Raw genomic sequence first — 21237 nt, forward strand, 5'->3', positions numbered from 1 at the left:
CTTGGTTTATTCCATTGACCTTTTCACATTCAGTTATTCTCAATTTCAAGGCTGTGTTTCCTGATACCAGTCGGTCATGTTTGTCCATGAGACTGGATATCGCCTCCTTCAAATATCTTAATTTTCTTTCTACATTTACAAGTCTCCTCGTATTTCCTCGTTCATCTCGGAAACCTGAGAAATCCCTATCCATAGTATCTTCAGTCAGCTTTCTTAAACCAATTGGTGTTTCTATATAGCGTTGATTTTTGGCCAGCATATGTTTTGGTTCCTCCATGCGCCTGGCAGCACTACTTGGTTCCATATCTCCTTGGCTATACGTAGTCTAACACTTATTTCATTTGGAGACAGGAGAACACTTTGGTCCCCCCTCCCCCTGTACATATGTCTAGGCCTGGGTCCAGTCCTTCTGTAGCACTCTCTGTGTGCTGCTCAGACACATACATCCTCGATGATGGGTGCGCCATGTGTGTGTGTTTATCTAGTTGTATTATAGAGGGTTTGAGCGGGGCTCATAGTGTCCCGTCTCCATGTCTCCATTTAATCAAATTTTCCTTAAAGTTGTGCACATTATGTGCTGTAACAACTTCATTATTCAATGCATTCCACTTCACCATTCTGTGTGGAAAACTGCATTTTCCAATACCCTTCACACTGCCTCATCCTGATCTTTACATATCTTCTTGTCCTATCTTCTTCTGCCACCAGCACCAGGTCTTCCTTGTCTATGTATTCAATGCCATTGACTATCTTGTACACTGTTATTAGATCCCCTCCCATTTCCTTCACTCATTCTTCATATTTTAGGTCCTTTAGTTCCAGCACCATCTTTGTAGCAATCTTCTGTATCCTTTCTAATCTTCTTATATCCTTTTTAGAGCTCAGAGACCACACCACTGCTGCATATTCCAGCTTTGGATGTATCATGCTTGTGATGATTTTTTTTATCATATCTTTGTCCATGTACTGTAATGCCACTCTTATATTAGTCAATGTTTTATATTATATGTTAATCCAAATATCTTGCTTATGTGTTTTTTTGGGGGACTCAGATTTTCCTGTATGATCACTCCCAGATCTTTTCCTCTAAGTTTTCGTTATTTGTTCCTCACCCATAAAATAGTTCCATGCCAGTCTTCTCTTACTCTTTCCTAGTTCCATTATGTGACATTTCTTGGTATTAAACTCCAATTTCCACTTCTTACTCCACTCATAGATTTTGTTCATATCTTCCTTTAACAGCAGATAGTCCTTCTTGGTTTTGATAACTCTTAGCAGCTTTGCATCATCAGCAAATAAATTAATACAACTGTTTACCCCAATGTGAATGTCATTTACATAAATCTGAAACATAATGGGGGCTAACACTGACCTTGTGGCACTCCGCTTGTTATTTTACCCCAAGATGAATATGTATTTCTGATCACAGTTTTCATTTCCCTATCCTTCAAATAACCTATTGTCCATTCTAACAAAGTTCTTTGCAGTCCTCCTACTTTCTCTAGTTTCCAAAGTAGTCTTCCATGAGGGACTTTATTAAAAGCCTTTTTTATATCTAGGCATACTGTGTCCACCCATCAGTCTCTGTTTTCCAGTCCTGCAATAACTCTCGAGTAGAAGCTTAATAAGTTTGATACACATGACCCCCCCTTGTCATGAACCCAAATGGTCTGTTCAATATGACTTGTTCCTCTTCTAAATGTTTAACATTTTTTTTCTTTGACAATTATTTCACACAACTTCCCCAAAACACCTGTAAGTGATACTGGTCTGTACTTTAGTAGTTCAGTTATGTTTCCTCCTTCAAATATTGATATTACATTGGCTCTCTTCCATTCCAGTGGAACTTTCCCTTCATTTAATGAACTTGTAATCGTTTCCCAAATTGGATCCAGTAGATGGTCTTTACATTCTTTTAATGCTCAACCTGATACACCATCTGGCCCCATTGCTTTTCTGACATCCAACTTATCCAATAATCTTCCAATAGCCTCCTTGTGCACTGTGATTTCCTGTAATCCTTGGCAATGCAATGTTCTATTAAGTTCTGTGAAATCTTCTGCAGTGAACACTGTTTTGAAGCTTTCATTCATTACTTCACACATTTCCTTCTCTATTTGGTATGTCTTCCCTCCTTTAATTATTTTTTCTATTATTTCCTTGTTCTTCATTTTTATTCACATCTTTTTTTATTCTTTGTTTTTATTCCCCACATCTTTCTCGAAGTTTCTTTCTTCCTCTCTTCTTATTCTAATATATTCATTTCTCTCACCCCTATACTGCTGTCTGTTATTGTCATTTCTCTGTTTTATGAGTTTCTTCCATGCTTTATCTTTTGCCTTTATAGCTTCTATGCATCTAGCATTGTACCTAGCATGTATTTTTTCTCAACTTTATAAAAAGGTACATAATTTTTTACTCCATTATATTTCTGTAAGAATTTAATCTCTCTCCTTTGTAGTTATCTCTGTAACTTATCCCATCCTCCTCCTGTATTTGCATCTCTAATGTCACATGATCACATCTTCCTATTGGACTAAGGTATTGTATGATTGGAGGGGGCTCTGGTTTCTTTGTGAATACTAAGTCAAGCAGGGATGGTTCTTCTTCCCCCCTGTACCTTGTTAACTTCTCCACCCACTGATCCATTGTATTAACCATAGTCAACTGTAACACCTCCTCACTCCACTGTCCAACATAATGCATTACTTCCATCTATTTCCAGTTTACTCTTTTACAGTTAAAGTCTCCAACTAAAAGTATTCTTCCATGTCTTCTTATCATGTTATCTAGACACTTAATTACCTCTCTTTGCATATCTTTATGTTCTTCAATTCCCCATGTGGCACATATGTAACTATGATTTTTCTCTTGTTCAATTCCTCTGTTTTGATTGTTACTCCCATTACTTCCACTTTGTCCTCACCATATGTACATCCTCCACTCATATATTATCATGAACCATTACTAGCATTCCTCCTCCCCCCTTTATCCTTCCTGTCTCTCCTCCAGCTATTATAGCCTTCCTCTTTGAAGTTAACATGGATCTTCTCTCTTAATTTTATTTCAATGATGCACATTACATCCAAGTTTTTGGCCTTCAAATAATCCCTAACCTCCAACATGCTGGATAACAACCCATCTATATTAGTATAAGTCACTCTTAATTTCTTGCCTCCTCCATGACCTCCTCCTCCTTCCATAGATACCACTTCTTTAGTCTCCAGTAGAAATTCTTTTTCTCAATCTCCGTCCTTTTTTCACTTTATTCCTTAGCTTCATTTCTTAGCACTTTCTCCTTTTCCCTCTCCTCTAGGTTCATATCTCTTTGTATCCATATATCTTTGGGTTCAGTACCATTGGCTAGCTTCCCTTTCCTAGCCATAATTTTCTCTACTGCCACTTGGGATCTAATTCTCACTTTCATTGGTCTCCTATCCCCTTCACTGTATCTTCCCAACCTGATCACTTCCTCCACCTCCTAGTCCAGTTCTTGCATGCTGTCTTGAACTTGTCTGATAATAGTTTTGGCCAATTCTCTCTCTTTACATTCTCTCGTGAATTTGTTTGGATTTTTTCCTTCATCCCAAAAAATCATGATACTTTTCCTCTTATCCATTGTATCTCACACAAGATCTTCTTTCTCTTTAATTACTTTTGTGTTTTCTTGAATTTCTTTCTTTACTACCTCTGAAGATTTAACTTTTTCCTCTTCCTGTTCTTGCTTCCATTCATTTCATAGTTCCTTCAGCTTGTTTTCACCCAATCCACCTTTCACACTGTCCACAATCCCATCCTGTACTTTTACTTGTAAGCTCCTTAAGGAGTTTTTGTAGTCTTGACATGTGGCTTTTAGTACATCATTTCGTTTCTTCATTTCTTGTATCTTCTCCTTTAATCCCTGATTGATTACATTGACCTTCTCACATCCTACTAATCTCAATCTCAGCTCTGTGTTTTCCATTGTCAGTCTCTCCTGCTTGTCCATTAAACTCGACCACTTCCTTCACGTACCTTAACTCCCTTTCCACGTTGATCAACCTCCTCATATTACCTCTTTCATCCTTAAATCCAGAAAAATTCTTGTCCATAGCATCCTCAGTCACTTTCCTTAGTCCAACAGGTATTTCAATGTACCACTGATTTTCATCTGATGGCATATGTTTTGATTCTGTCATATGTCTGACACCACTACTCATTTCCATCTCTCTCTCTCCTTTTTTTTTCCGTCTATACAATCCAAAACTTATTTATTATGGAGACAGGAGAACCTTATGGCCCCCTCCCCCCCCTGTACATACATCTAGGTCAGGCTCCAACTCTTGTTTGTAGCTTTTCCTTGCAAGCCGCTCAGAGAAGTCTTATTGGCATGGTGTTGTGCCTGTGTGCGCATGTGTGTACGTATACATGCACACTTTTTGGAGTTTGTCACTGTCATTAGATTCCTCTAGTGAGTAAAAATGACACACAACAAACAACTTGCAGGAATGTAGCACAAACTGGTGTCTGCTACTGGCCTGCCAGGCCAGGCAGTAGTTGGCAGTGGTGACACATTTAAAGCTTATATTATAATGAAAGTTAAGTTTTGTCTGATTTCCATTTTCCATTTAAAATAGGCCAATCACAAAAAAAGTGAGACAAGTATTAAAGAAGCACGTCAGTTTAGTATAAGCAGCACAGACAGTAGGACTTGCATCACCTTAGACTGTGGTGTGTGTCTTTTGTCCAATACAGATGGAATTAATAATCACAATGTATACTGACATATTACAAGCCTCAGTTCAATCTCATAGAATACCTGCTGATTTACCATGTGATTATTCCACTGGTAATTCATGATTCCACAAAGGCACTTATAACCAAAGGTGAAAAATCTTCAAGAGACCATTAACTATTCATGTTGTCAATCACTTTTTTTTTTTCCATATGCAATGTATCTAAAGAAAAAGCTTTAAATACACTAAAGACAGCTAAAGAAACAATGAAACAAAGCAATTCAATATTATATAAAGAAAGTCTGCTGATAAAATGGAGATAAGAGAAGTAGTGGAGGTAGTGGTAATGGTGGTGGTGTAGCAGTCAGTTCCAAGAGCTGGTTTAGTTGTCAGACAACTAAACATGAGAGGGAAATGGTGCTGTAGTCAAGCAAGTGGTGTGAGTTTGCCCAGCTTTATAGCTTCTAGATCATTAACATTTGATGCTTCATTCCTTTTATAATCACAGGCTGGCTCTTACTTTTCTTTCCACATTAATTAAGATACTGTACAAGAAGCAATAATTTCCCAAAAATACAAACAAAAACATTGGAAAGGTTGTTTTCTTTAAGACACTTTGCCTTCTGGCCATGATGCAGATAAGCACAACACAGAGTGTCATTTATAATGTGTTGAGTTGGCAAAGTTACATATTAAGCTGCTTTTGTTAAATTTCTGTAATTCAATTGCCACCCATAATTATTTGGTACATAAGGAAATAGTAATGTAAATTCATAAACAAATACACACTTGAGTAATAAATAAATACTGTATATGCCAGACTATAAGAAGACCCCTAATTTTTTAAGGAGAAGCTTAGGATTTGGGCTATTACTGCCTTATAAGACAACTCTCTCTTTGGCGGAGGGTGCATCACTGACAAGCTGCAACATGAAGGGGTTGCGGGCAGTCTGTTCCCTCACTTAAGTACGTTAGTATCATGCAAAATTCACTATGCCTGTTCAGCACAGATTTATGTGTTTCTGATGCCCAAAATGGCTGGAATATACATTACTTTTTTTCTTGATGACTACGGTACTACCTGTCACAGGTTTATTGCTGGCATCTCACTTGGCCCTGGAGAGCCGTAATATGGCTGTTCCCTCACTATCACTGCCACTAGTTTCAGAATACAGCCACCCTTGATATATTAATTCAACAATTAGCTCACACCTTAAATCATAAGGAGTTAAAGGAATTAGAAGTCAAAGCTATGATTGGATTAACATAAACAGTACCTATGAAAGTCATGGTTTCTGTTAAGCCTAATTAGCAACTGATTATTATGGCATGGCTGGGTGCGCCGACACATGAGGCTGTCAGTAAACATTCCACATACTTTGAAAGAGTAAGTTTATTCTGTCATGGAGCCAATAAATTATGTATATATATATATATATATATATATATATATATATATATATATATATATATATATATATATATATATATATATATATATATATATATATATATATATATATATATATATATATATATATATATATATATATATATATATATATATATATATATATATATATATATATATATATATATATATATATATATATATATATATATATATATATATATATATATATATATATATATATATATATATATATATATATATATATATATATATATATATATATATATATATATATATATATATATAAACTGGCAAAAAATTTGTCTTACATTCAGGCATATACAGTAATTCTTGTCAAAACAGTGTAGTTTTGGTTTTCTAAATATTTAAATGGCATTTTCTTAATCCAGTACATAATTGGCCACAAAGATCCTGCTCCATATGGAAGCTCTTTGTGCATGCCACATCTTAATTATATCACACACAATTATGGTCAGTTACATATATATTTTAACCTCTTTTCACAAATGTGTCTCAAACATTTATGATTTATGTACACAGAAGAGAGTTGCATTTTTCCCTCAACAATGGTTAGGAAACTATATTACTTGAATTCACTAGAGACACTCTTAAAACAAATGCCACATGGTCACCGAAGAATAAGGATATCTGTCCCTGATTAAATCACAGTCTTGTGATGATTTGGCATGGTTGATGTTAGCATGACTAGAAGCTTCATGCTTCATGCTGGCAGTCTCCACAAACCTGCTTCAGCATCATCAACTTCTTGTCCCCAGAGTGTCCAACATGGCATCGGGAATCTCCATCCCACTGCTGGTCTTCCACACACTTCATAACATATTGAAGTCTTAGTTGAAAGGAATTACTGATAGTCAAGCCAAATATATATTTAATTCCACGGCTGGCTCAACTGCTCTACACAGCTGCGTGTAACTAGCTCTCAGCAGGAAGGTTGCATGCCCTACCTCACTTCTGATAATACCTTTCTCTTGTTAAATCCTGAACATTATTTACCTAACATTTATCAATAATTATGATTTTAAAAATTAACTGGACTGAATACATTGTTGAATATAGTGTGCAGCCAAGTTGTTTCCTACCACAGAGATTATAATAGTGTAGAACAATATCAAGTAGCCCTTACACATGATTAAAGTGTCATTATAGCTGGAGTTGACTTGATTTACTCCACTGAATTTCCAACCATGCAAAGTATGAAGTTTTCAATCTTTTTTCATAAAAATAAAATTTCAACTTTGCTATCATTTATACACTAGCATAATAGAATTACCCAAACACTTCTTACTGGAAAAATCATTTGTGAAATTAAAAGATAACAAAAAAGTCACCAGCACATTAGTGTTCAGGCAATAAGTTTGATAGATATCAATGATGAAATAATCAATGAATTTTGAAACAAACTATCTAAATCCATCCACAACATTGTGTACAAGTGCAGTGGTCGTTTCAGCTGTGGGTGAAGCATGATGCACACCAATGTATGAAGATACAAAATCCAGAGTATAATTCTTTGAAAAGTGATCATAAAGACCACTATGCCTAATTATGTCTGGAAGCTGGAAGTTTTACTCTATTCATTCATCTTGAATGTGTTACCAAGGGCTAGTTCTGGATAAGAATGCATCAATATGTGAACTTGTAAATGGGTAATAACTGAAATTAATGATGTCTTTGTACTTGAGGGGATAAACAACTCACCTTGCGGGAGGCTGAAGGTGGTGGAGGGTCATTCCAGCCTCGAGGTACAGATGAATCCAAGGCAGCTGGGGTCTTGGCTGGTAACTGAGCTTGAGGATGTTGCTGCTGCTGCTGAGGATCTCCATACAAGGTGCTGTCTGTAGGAGATGACATAGGGCTGAAGAACTGAGGTGCAGCTGATGGTGAAGTTCCAAGGGAAGTTGGGGTAACACCAGGGGGTGGGCTGAAGTAAGGCATGGGTTGGATAGGATTAAGCATGCCTGATGGGACTGATGAAGTGACTGAGGAGTCTGGAACATAGCGGCCAGGTCGTCCACGCCGCAGCCCTGGAAGAGGAATGAAGAGTGATCTTTATCCAGTCCTTCAGTAAGAGAATAGCTGAAGCTTCCAAAACATTAATTTTTCAACTGTACCAATGCACCAAAGGTATTTACGTCACTTATCTTGAATATAAATCTTATATCTTTAATTTCTCTACTTGATACAAGAAGGCAAAATAGAGAGTTATAAAACATATGTAGTAGTTCATTTATAATATAGGTAGGAACACAACACTGATACTTTTTAGAACAATATCATTAAAATCTGTGTTACAAGCTTGAATTCACTTATCACAATATAAAATAAGCACTTCTATCTTAAATTGAATACTGGACTTTATTTGGTGAGCTCATAAACACTATGGCAAAAACAAGGCAATGTAATAAAACTGAGGGCAAAGACAAGCAATGCTAATTAGAGATGTACCGATGCATCGGTATCGGAATCGGCGGTATCGGCCCATTTTATGGGTATGGGTATCGGTATCGGTATCGGCTTATTTTATGTCGATACTTCCGATACCTAAAAGGAATTTACTACTTAGTGATATATTTGATATAAGATATTGATGATACCAAATTAATATAATACGGCGTATTAAGTTTCCGTGGTGATTACCATATGTCATAGAATACTGTTTTCTGTGGTAATAAGCCACAACCTCTAAATTGGACGTGTATGAAACGCGTATAGGCTGAACTCCGGCATCCTGTCACATGGTCTGTTATGAGTCACCACGCATTCCCACTGTCTCTCAGTCAGATGCTGCTCCTCCACCCACACAAAGTTCACACAGGTGAAAAGCTTATGTTTTTGAACTATAATCTAAGAATGTCAAACTTCAGATATTGAGAATCCAGCAAAATTATTTGGTGTATATATATATATATATATATATATATATATATATATATATATATATATATATATATATATATATATATATAGTTAGGCATTTTGCATTATTGTAAATAACAGCATATTCTTATTTGAGTTATAATTAACAGTGCTAGTGTTAGCCTTTTCCAAGATATCATACTGGACTAGGTGGAAGCTCGAATTATATATGTATATTAATTTTAATGCAAGTTTAATTTTTGAGTTACTTGTGTTAACCTAAGGATGTAAAAATTCCATAACTAAGAAAGTAACAATTCTGTTTTGTAATCATGTGCATTGTGTATAATTTGTTGCATATTAATTATTTAAGATCATAGCAATACACTAGAAATTTATAATAAACTAAACTTTTTTCTATTTAATTGAAAAGATTAGGTGAAAGCTAATTTTTCTGAATTGGTCTACTAATGTCTAATGAATTAATATCAAAGGATGTCAGATTTAATTAAAGAGAAACATACACAACAAAATGAGTTTCTTTTGCTAATATTATTGTCTGTTTTACAATTTTAATAATTTAAAAAATATTTTTGATCGTCAAAATATCGTCAATAAAATTGATAATAAAAATGCACAAGACCAAATGGTTGCTAAAGGAGTAAGAAGTAAGAATTTAAAATAATTGACAAGAATCAGAAGACTGAGAAGATATTCATTCCAATTACTGAGTAATTTACCTTTGCAAATGGCTTCAAAAGGCTTCTAGAATTGCTCCTATTTCACAAACATTCTCAGAAGGACTTACAGCATCCCCCAAAACAAAGCCTCCCATCTGATAACGCTCGCCGTCCACCAACTCATCCTGGTGTCCAGTGCAGTAATCACTATAAGTAGTAGTATCGGTATCGGTGGTACCGGTATCGGCCCAATTATGTGGTATCAGAATCAGCCAAAATGTTGGTATCGGTACATCTCTAATGCTAATGTGGAAATAGTACATTCCTTACCTCCTGCAGGTGATGGGCCTTGGGGTGGAGCAACAGCAACTGAAGGTGGAGCTCCATACTGGGGCTCCATAGGAGTAATCTGCAAATAAGTTAAACTCACATCAGTTGTAACCCTGACATGCAAATAAATAACAATTGACTAGTCTTTCTCAATACAATGGAGGCATATTTGGTCATGTTCTTTTAAAATTTGGCTTTTCCAACCTACAATCCTTGCAAGACTTATGGATGAGACTCTAAGTAACTTGGCAGTATAGCAGATCATTAATTTCAGAATCAAATTGGGTGCTTGCAAACTAGACAGAGGCTACTCCTAGACTGTATCTCAAGTAATGCAGAAAGGATGCCAATCATCAATATTTATATAAACTCATTCAACACTAACAATTTCTTGCAAGAAAAAAAAAAAAAAAAAAAAAAAATCATGACAAGTCTTAAATACCTAAAACACTTCAGACTTTTCAGCTAGTAATCTCAACTGAAATATATACAGACCACAAGAATTATAACAAAGAATCTTAAATATCTAAAATATCTAAAAATTTTCTAGCTGTTAACCTTAACTGAAAATTCAAGGAAGACATCAGAAGTAAATTATGAGATGTGAATTGTACTAGAATCAGTGAACCACACCTTATAAGACAAGCTGCATCTGCCTTACCTGCTGCGGAACTGGACCTGATGGGTTCATGGGGTTGTAAAAGGTAGGATTCTGCATGGATGCACTCGGGGGCTGAGGGGGTGGTGCACCAAACACTGACCGCTGCTGGTCTTGCACTGATGGTGTGAACTGACTTGGCTGTTTAGGAAGGCAAAACCTGAATGAGTATAAGCATATGATGTATAAACAGTCTTTACCTTGTGTTCTTGTTCTCCACAATAGCTATAGTGCCTATATTGCAACTGTGTGTGTAATTCACCTCACCTCCTCGGTCACCTGCTGGTCACCCAGCCAGTCTTTCCCATTACGGAGCGAGCTCAGAGCTCATAGACCGATCTTCGGGTAGGACTGAGACCACAACACACTCCACACACCAGGAAAGCGAGGCCACAACCCTTCAAGTTACATCCCGTACCTATTTACTGCTAGGTGAACAGGGGCCACACATTAAAAGGCTTGCCCATTTGCCTTGCCGCGCCGGGACTCGAACCCGGGCCTCTCGATTGTGAGTCGGCGTGCTAACCACTACACTCGCGTATGTGTGTGTGAGTGTGTGTGTGTGTGTGTGTGTGTGTGTGTGTGTGTGTGTGTGTGTGTGTGTGTGTGTGTATTTACCTAATTGTATTTACCTAATTGTAACATACGGAAAAGAGCTATGCTCGTGTTGTCCCGTCTCCATATCTATTAATGTCCAGCTTTTTCTTAAAATCATGAATATTCCTTGCGTTGACCACTTCCACGCCTAAACTATTCCATGCTTCCACCCTTCTATGAGGGAAGCTATATTTTTCACATCTCTCCTATAAGTGGCCATTTTAGTTTTTCCCATGCCCTCTCGACATTCTTCCATTCCACATACACAGATCTTCCCTATCCATTTTTCCATGCCAATCATCACTCTGTATATTGCTATCAGGTCTCCCCTTTCTCTCTGTTTTCCAGGGTTGGAAGTTGCATTCTTTTCAGTCTGTCTTCATAAGTCAAATCTCTTAAGTCAGGCACCATTTTGTTGCAGCCCTCTGTACTTTCTCTAGTTTCCTTATGTGTTTCTTTAAGTTCGAGCCCACTGTATTGTTGCATATTCAAGCCTCGGTCTTATCATTGCAGTAATTATTTTCTTCATCATTTCTTCATCTAAATATACGAACGCCACTCTTATGTTCCTCAATAAGTTCAATACTTCTCCAATTATTTTGTTTATATGTCTCTCTGGCGATAGGTCATTGGTAATTGTCACCCCAAGGTCTTTTTCTTCATGACTGGTTTTATGTCTTCATTTCCTATCTTGTACATACTCCTGATTCTTCTTTCACTCTTGCCAAACTCTATTTTCTTGCATTTTGTCGTGTTGAACTCCATTTGCCATGTACAGCTCCATTTCCATATTCTGTCCAAGTCTTCCTGGAGTAGTTCGCAATCTTTGTCACATCTCACTTTTCTTAACAATTTTGCATCGTCTGCAAATAGGCTCACATAACTGGACACCCCATCCACCATGTCATTTATGTAGACCGCGAACATTACTGGTGCCAACACTGATCCCTGTGGAACTCCACTCTCCACCAATCCCCATTCTGATGGTCTGTCCTTAATTATTGTTCTCATTTCTCTTCCTACCAAAAGTCTTCCATCCATTTTAGTAAACTGCCATGCACTCCTCCTACCATTTCAAGTTTCCAGATCAGTCTCTGGTGTGGTACCTTATCAAAGGCCTTTTTTAAATCCAGATATATTCCATCAGCCCAACCATCTCTTTCCTGTATTACATCTATCACCCTCGAATAGTAACATATCAGGTTTGTCGTGCATGAACGCCCTTTTCTAAAACCAAATTGACACTCACAAAGTATGTCATTTTTCTCCAAGAAGTCTGTCCATCTATTCTTCACCACCCTCTCACACATCTTAGCTACCACACTTGTAAGTGACACTGGTCTATAGTTCAATGGGTCTCTCTTGTTACCTGATTTATAGATTGGGACAATGTTAGCTCTTTTCCAGTCTTGGGGCACTACACCTTCCCTTAATGAGGCATCAATTACTTCACAAACTTTTTCTGCCAATTGCTCCCTGCATTCTCTTAAAATCCATCCTGATACCCCATCAGGTCCCACAGCTTTTCTCACTTCTAAACTCCCCATCATGTTCTTGATCTCCTCCACAGTTACTTGAAACTCCTTCATAATCCCTTTCTGTTCCATTACCAGTGGTTTGTCAAAAGCAGTCTCCTTTGTGAATACCTTCCGAAAGCATCCATTCATAGCCTCTGCCATTTCCTGGGATCTTCACTGCATACTCCATTTACTTCTAAACTTTCAATACTTTCTCTATTTTTGATGTTGTTGTTCACATGTCTGTAAAAAGCCTTGGTTGGTCTTTACATTTATCAATTATATCCTTTTCTTGTTTCTTTCTTTCTTCTCTTCTAATCAACACATATTCATTTCTTGCTCTTTTGTAACTTTCCCACTGCTTAATCCGTCTTTTCCTTCTCCACCTCTTCCATGCATCCTCTTTTCTTGTTCTAGCCTTTTCACATCTATCGTTAAACCAGTCCTGCTTTCCAACTTCTCTATGTTGTCTTATTGGTACAAATTTTTCTCACCTTCTTTGTATATTTTTATAAATTCCTTCCACTTTTCATTTGCTCCTTAGCACTCTTGAATTTCATCCAATTTGTCTCTTGAAAGAATTTCTTTAGGTTTCCAAAATCTGTCTTGGCATAATTCCATCTTCCCACTTTATATTCTTCATTTCTTCTAGATTTCTCTTCGTCTATCACCTTGAACTCCAAAACTGCATGATCACTCTTTGCTAAAGGGCACTCCACCCTCATCTCCTCAATGACCATTGGCTCTGTACTAAAGACCAAGTCCAGTCTTGACGATGCTCCCTCTCCTCCAAACCTAGTATCTTCTTTGACCCACTGAGTTAACACATTTTCCATTGCCAGTGTCAATAGTGTATTTCCCATGTTGTCTCTGATCCTTCCATTGACCAGTCCTCCCAACACACCTCTTTACAATTAAAATCTCCCATCATTATAGTTCGTTCACAGCCACCCAACATTTCTTCCAGACATGTTCCTGTATCACTTATCATTTCTTCATATTCCTGTACTGACCATGCATTTGTCTTAGGTGGTACGTACACCACTATGTAGTGCCTCTTTTTCCTTCATTAGTTTCTGCTCTGATCTTTAGCACTTCTGCCTTTCCCATACCTTTTTTCACTTGATCCACCTTTATATCTTTTTTAACCAGCAACATCACTCCTCCTCCCATCTTACCTACTCTATTTCTTTTCCAAACATTATATTTCCTTCTCCAACCATCATCAGGTCTTCTCCCTCTCTCAGTTTTGTTTCAGTAAGACCCACAATATCTGGGTTCTTGTCCCTCAAGTAATCGTTGAGTTCTAAAATCCCCGATATCACTCCATTTATGTTGGAATACATTACATTTCGCTCATATGTAAGTTTCTTTAGTCCTTTCTTGCTGTACTTTTCTGGGTTATGAACCACTTCCTCAGTCTCATATCCAAGATTCTCCAGAATGTGTGTGTGTGTGTGTGTGTGTGTGTGTGTGTGTGTGTGTGTGTGTGTGTGTGTGTGTGTGTGTGTGTGTGTGTGTGTGTGTATTTACCTATTTGTGTATTACAGGGCCCAAGCTAAGCTCTCTGTGACCTGTCTCCTTGTCCATTCCTGTCATATCTCTCTTTCATCTGATTGACACACACCACGTCAACGACATCACTCCTCTGTTTATTCCACTTATCAATGCTACGATGCGGGAAACTGTATTTTCTCACGTCATTTAGACAGATGTCCTTTATTAGCTTTTTTCCATGTCCTAGGAGATGATTACTTGTGGTCACCTTTATCAACTCTCTATCCAGTATGTCAATCTTGTTCACCAATTTATACATAGTTATCATGTCTCCTCTTGTTCTTCTCTCTTCTAATGTGGTCAGCCCCAGCTTCCTCAGTCTTTCCTCATAGTGTAACTCCCTGAACTCCATCCTGAGACCTCTGTACCATCTTCACATTGTTTCACATGCGTGCCAGCCTCTGTATTCCCTTTCTACCTTCTTCATCATTTTTCTTAGTGGAATGCAAGGCCAATATTTTGAAGCATGTTGTGAAAAAATCCAGACACAACTCTGCATTGGTCTCTTTAATTTTCTCATCACTTGGGGTCTGTATTAAGGTACATAATAGTCTTGTCTATATTACAGGGCCTGGGCTTTATGCTCGTGTGGCCCCACCTCCATATCTACACTTATCCAATCTTACTTTAAAAGTGTGCACACTTGTTGCAGACACTACTTCTTCATCTAAACTGTTCCACGTCTCAATACATCTCATGGAAACTATATTTTTAATATCTCTCAGACATCTTCCTTTCTCAGCTTTTTACTATGCGATCTTGTGCTTGGATGTCATATTCTTCTCTCAGGATCAGTTTCTCATTATCCACTTGGTCCATTCCGTTGATCAATTTATAGACTTGTATCAGGTCTCCTCTCTCCTTCTTTGTTCCAAGGTTGGTAGATCCATAGCCTTTAGTCTCTCCTCATATGTCATCCCTTCAAGTTCTGGGACCATTCTTGTAGCCATTTTTGTAGCCTCCAATTTCTTATGTGTTTCTTTTATGAGGGGTCCACACTACTCCTGCATATTCCAATCTGGGTCTTATTATAGTATTTATCAATTTCTTCATCATTTCTTTGTCCATGTAGTGAAATGCTACTCCAATATTCCTTAGCAAATTATATGTTTCTCTAAAAATTCTATCAATATGGCTTACTGGTTGATTGTTTTCTTCCATCGTCACTCCTAAGTCCTTTTCCTTTTGACTTTCTCCAGTTCTACTCCATCTCCCATCTTATAGATTCCCACAGGTCGTCTTTCACTCTTTCCCATTTCCATGACATGGCTTTTGTTCACATTGAATTCCATTTCCCACTTCTTACTCCATTCCCAGATCTTATTTAGGTCTTCTTGCAGTATTTCACAATCCTCCTTTTGCTTTATAACTCTGCACAGTTTCGTATCATCCGCAAACAAATTTATGTAGCTGTTCACTCCTTCTGGCATGTCGTTAATATAAATGAGGAAAAGTATTGGTGCCAATACTGACCCCTGTGGCACTCCGCTTTCTACTGCTCTCCACTTGGACTTCATATCTTTAACTACCGTCCTTATTTCTCTCCCTCAAATAATTTTCTATCCATCTCAATGTGCTTCCTTTTAAGCCACCCTTCTCCTCTAACTTCCACAGTAATCTTGCATGTGGCACTTTGTCAAACGCCTTTTTAAATCCAAATAGATGCAGTCAACCCATCCTCTCTCTCTTGTACTCTATCAACTATTCTAGAATAGAAACTCAATAAATTAGTTACACAAGACCGTCCTTTTCTAAAACCAAATTGGCTATTTGATATTAATTTGTTGTCTTCAAGGAACTCGATCCATTGTTTCTTTATTATTCTTTCACACATCTTGCATATTACACTAGTTAGTGATACCGGTCTGTAATTTAAAGGTTCTTCTTCCTTCCGCTCTTATATATGGGAACCACCTCAGCTCTTTTCCATTCTACTGGCACTGTTCCATTTTCTATTGAGCATTTTATGATGTTGTATATAGGACTTGCTAGTTCTTCCCTACATTCTTTCAGTATTCTGCCTGAGACTTCATCCGGTCCCATTGCCTTCTCTTCATCCAGTTCCTTCATTAACTCTTTTATTTCAAACTTGGTTACTTTAATCTCTTTCATATAGATTGTCTCTATTACCGTGTGGCCTCTCAAATTTGGATTCTTTAGTAAAGACCTCCTGGAATTTTTAATTTAATAGTTCTGCCATACTTTTTGGGTCTTCCACTATCCTGTTCTCTCCTTTTAACCTTTTTATTGTTTCTTTTTGCCTAATTTTTCCATTTATGAATCTATAGAACAATTTTGGTTGCTCCTTACATTTTTCGACAATATCTTTTCAAGTTCTTTTCCTCTTCCTTCCTCACCTTAACATATTCATTTCTCGCTGCCTTGAAGTTTTCCTTGTTTGTTGGATTCCTATTTCTCCTCCACCTTTTCCATGCTCCATCTCTTTTCTCCTTTGCCCTAGCACACCTTGCATTAAACCAATCTTTCTTTCCTTCTTCTTTAGGTCTATATTTTGGGACATATTCCTGACTCCTGTTTTGTATATTTCCAAAAATAAGTTATATTTGTCTTGCATTGTCTCTGAGTTTTCCATCTCCTCCCAGTCTACGTTTTAAAATAGTTCTTGAGATTCTCAATATCAGCCTTTCTGTAATTTAATCGGTCTCCTTTGTATGAATCGTCTCTATCTTCCTTTCCTTCTTCTATATCTATTTCTAATATTGCATGGTCACTCTTTCCCAATGGGCACTTATATCTTATATCATCATTCATTTGTATACCCCTTGTAAAAACTAGGTCCAATCTCGCCGCTCGTCGTTTCCTCTGAATCTTGTGCATTCCTTTACTCTCTGGTCCATCATATTGTCTATCATTAGGTTCAAGAATCTTTCTCCCAGGCTTCTTCCCCATACCACTTTCATAATTTTCCCAGTCCACTTCTTTACAGTTGAAATCTCCTACTAATATCACTTTTCTCCTTTCTTTAACGATTCTCATTAGACTCCTTATTGTGTCATCTATCATGTCTTTATATTCTTGATTGGTCCATGAATTTGTTTTTGGTGGCACATATGTTACAATGATTGTTAACTCTTTTTATTAATATGCATCTTAATATACAATACTTCTGCTTTTCCTTCCCACATTCCACTTGGTTTATCACTATCTCCTTCCTTAACATTATCATGACTCCTCCTCCTTTACCCACTCTGTCTCTTCTCCATACATTATACCTATTATCCAAATCTATTTTGATTGCCTCATTTAGTTTTGTTTCAGCCAGGCATACAATATCTGGATTTTCTTTCCTTATGTAATCTCTTAATTCTAATTTACTTGATAAAACCCGTCTATGTTCGTATACATCATTTTTAGTCTTTTGCCTTTATCATTTTTAGTTAAACTTGTTCCACTTTTTCTCTTCCTTCTCGTTTATATACCATTTCCTTATCCTGTCTCCTAGAATTCTCCAAAAATGCCTTCTTCTCCTCTTCTGACCTTTCATTATTCTTTTCCTTACTGCTGCTGCCAGTTCATTGTATCTCTTCCTTTCTTCCTCATTTCTATTTTTCTTTATATAGATATCCTTGCAGCCTTCTGTTTCTCTAAGTTTTGTTGTTCTATATAATATTTCTTCTGTTGCTGCTTGTGATTTTAGTAGTATTTTAATTGGTCTCGTTTTTCCTTCTTGATATGGTCCCATTCTGTTTATTTCTTCTACTTCCTCTTCCAAGTTCTGCCTATCTTCATCATTAAGATTCTTCAGTAGGTCTTTGACTGATTTCATTTCTTCTTTTTCTTTTTTGGTCTATATTTTATATTTTTTTCTTTTATTCCAAATACGACTACACTCTTCTTTTTTCTGCAATTTCTCTAACTAGATTTTCTTTTGTCTTGAGGACTCCTATCATTTTGTTTGTCATATTTTCTTCTTTTTCTTTAAGTTGTTCTTGAATCACCTCCTGAAAATCGGCCTTATCTTTCTTATCTTGGACTCTCCATGCTTGTACTTCTTTTTTAATCACGTTCTGTACTCTTTCCTCTTCCTTGTTTACTAGATCTTTCAGCTTCTCCTTTTCTTTCTCGGCTTTACCGAGTCCTTCTTCCATCTGCTTCTTGTAGTTAGCTACTTCCTTTTTTAGTTCTTCGTTTTCCGCTCTTAGCCTAGCTTCATTTTCTTCCACTTTTCTTATCCTTTCTCTCAGTCTTATAAACTCCATTTCCTGTTCTTTATTCTCTTTCATTTCCATCTTCTCCTTTATCAGTTTATCTAGTTTACATTCAATATTTGACACTCTCTTAAGTAGTGAAGTTGTCGTCGTATCGAACCCTTCAATACGCGTCTCCTCACCGACATAGTCATCATCAGCCCTTCTCTATTCTCATGTCTGCATTTGGATGGAATATCTTTTCACTCATTATTCTTTACTAATTGATTTCATGAAGTGAGTCCACACTACCTGCCCAGGCCACTGTAAATACTATACAACAGGTGTAGTGAAGATCAGCTGATCGTCGGAACTGCGCCAGTGCGTCCGCTCAACCGTGTCTCTGTGTGTGTGTGTGTGTGTGTGTGTGTGTGTGTGTGTATTTACCTAGTTGTATTTACCTAGTTGTAGTTTTACAGGGCCTGGGCTTTATGCTCGTGTGGTCCCGTCTCCATATCTACACTTATCCAATTTTTCTTTAAAACTATGTACACTCTTTGCTGATACCACTTCCTCACTACTGTTCAAACTGTTCCTCCATATCTACACTTATCAATCTTACTTTATCACTTTGCAGACACTACTTCTTCATCTAAACTGTTCCACGTCTCAATACATCTCTGGAAACTATATTTTTAACATCTCTCAGACATCTTCCTTTCTCAGCTTTTTACTATGCGATCTTGTGCTTGGTGTCATATTCTTCTCTCAGGATCAGTTTCTCATTATCCACTTGGTCCATTCCGTTGATCAATTTATAGACTTGTATCAGGTCTCCTCTCTCCCTTCTTTGTTCCAAGGTTGGTAGATCCATAGCCTTTAGTCTCTCCTCATATGTCATCCCTTCAAGTTCTGGGACCATTCTTGTAGCCATTTTTGTAGCCTCTCAATTTTCTTATGTGTTTCTTTTTATGAGGGGTCCACACTACTCCTGCATATTCCAATCTGGGTCTTATTATAGTATTTATCAATTTCTTCATCATTTCTTTGTCCATGTAGTGAAATGCTACTCCAATATTCCTTAGCAAATTATATGTTTCTCTAAAAATTCTATCAATATGGCTTACTGGTTGATTGTTTTCTTCCATCGTCACTCCTAAGTCCTTTTCCTTTTTGACTTTCTCCAGTTCTACTCCATCTCCCATCTTATAGATTCCCACAGGTCGTCTTTCACTCTTTCCCATTTCCATGACATGGCTTTTGTTCACATTGAATTCCATTTCCCACTTCTTACTCCATTCCCAGATCTTATTTAGGTCTTCTTGCAGTATTTCACAATCCTCCTTTTGCTTTATAACTCTGCACAGTTTCGTATCATCCATAAACAAATTTATGTAGCTGTTCACTCCTTCTGGCATGTCGTTAATATAAATGAGGAAAAGTACTGGTGCCAATACTGACCCCTGTGGCACTCCGCTTTCTACTTCTCTCCACTTGGACTTCATATCTTTAACTACCGTCCTTATTTCTCTCCCCCTCAAATAATTTTCTATCCATCTCAATGTGCTTCCTTTTAAGCCACCCTTCTCCTCTAACTTCCACAGTAATCTTGCGTGTGGCACTTTGTCAAACGCCTTTTTTAAATCCAAGTAGATGCAGTCAACCCATCCCTCTTTCTCTTGTACTCTATCAACTATTCTAGAATAGAAACTCAATAAATTAGTTACACAAGACCGTCCTTTTCTAAAACCAAATTGGCTATTTGATATCAATTTGTTGTCTTCAAGGAACTCGATCCATTGTTTCTTTATTATTCTTTCACACATCTTGCATATTACACTAGTGTGTGTGTGTGTGTGTGTGTGTGTGAACAAAAGTCCCCTACACTTCAAAAAGATAAAAGACTAGGATTTGAAATATTTCAAGATTGGGCACTCATAATAACATCTCCAGCAAGTGAAAATTTTAAACTTTAAAGAGAATATCAGAAGCCTAACAAACACTTTTAAAAAATTATGCATTTCAAGATATAGAGCAAAGTGAGGAAGTGGGTAAGTCAATACACTATTGAGAACTACCATACTACTACAACTACTACTACTACTACTACTACCTCTATCTATGTGCTCAAACATGTTTCATAAAGTAATCCTGTCCAGTAACATGTCACCTTACTACTACTGCATTACATAGCATCAAGGGAGTAAGTGTAAGGAAGTACTTGCACTAGTGAGATTTATGCCCCATAAATTCCTGCTGGTTTCCACAACTGCTCTATTTCATCATCATTACTTTGTTTAATCAGTAGATTTTTGCTTGTTTTGACAACCCTACTCTATTGCTTTAACACTCACTTTGTTTATGTTCTTATTTTTCTTTTCAGGGTTGGACAGCTCATGATTCTCTCCAACTTCTTTGTGTTTGCACCCTCTGTTCTCTTCCTGCCATGTAGTGGATTGTGAAATGAAAGTACCAAACCAAACCCTACTTTTTCAAACATTGGTGTTAGTAAATCCCAAAACCAAATCCTATGGCATATCTTGTCCTAATAACTTTGGAAATGTATTTCTTAAACTTGGAGATGATGATCCAATAACAACAGCACTCCTCACATAAACTGGCAGCTCTGGGAGAGTCTCAAAGACCCACCAAAGCAATTAGCTGATAATGCTTTACAGTTTCCCTGCTTAAAAAATCTATTTTGAAGTGTGCATTTGCATTCT

The 21237-nt window shown here is 37.1% G+C and overlaps 1 protein-coding gene across 11 annotated transcripts in view; it reads right to left on the reverse strand.

Annotated features, from left to right (window-relative positions):
• LOC123520535 (protein transport protein Sec31A-like) overlaps positions 1–21237 on the reverse strand; it is a 123384-nt gene that overhangs the window by 24709 nt on the left and 77438 nt on the right. For 8 of the 11 annotated variants that reach the window (XM_045282869.1, XM_045282878.1, XM_045282870.1 and 5 more), the window contains 4 exons: positions 10699–10836; positions 10038–10116; positions 7870–8195; positions 6895–6978 (listed from right to left, as the gene is read on the reverse strand). In XM_045282869.1, the coding sequence (XP_045138804.1) occupies positions 6895–6978; positions 7870–8195; positions 10038–10116; positions 10699–10836 (627 nt within the window). The remainder of the gene's footprint in view (positions 1–6894; positions 6979–7869; positions 8196–10037; positions 10117–10698; positions 10837–21237) is intronic. The other 3 variants (XM_045282880.1, XM_045282879.1, XM_045282876.1) reach the window with 1 other exon arrangement.

This window comes from Portunus trituberculatus, chromosome 47, assembly GCF_017591435.1.
Source record: "Portunus trituberculatus isolate SZX2019 chromosome 47, ASM1759143v1, whole genome shotgun sequence".
Classification (NCBI taxonomy): Eukaryota; Metazoa; Arthropoda; class Malacostraca; order Decapoda; family Portunidae; genus Portunus; species Portunus trituberculatus.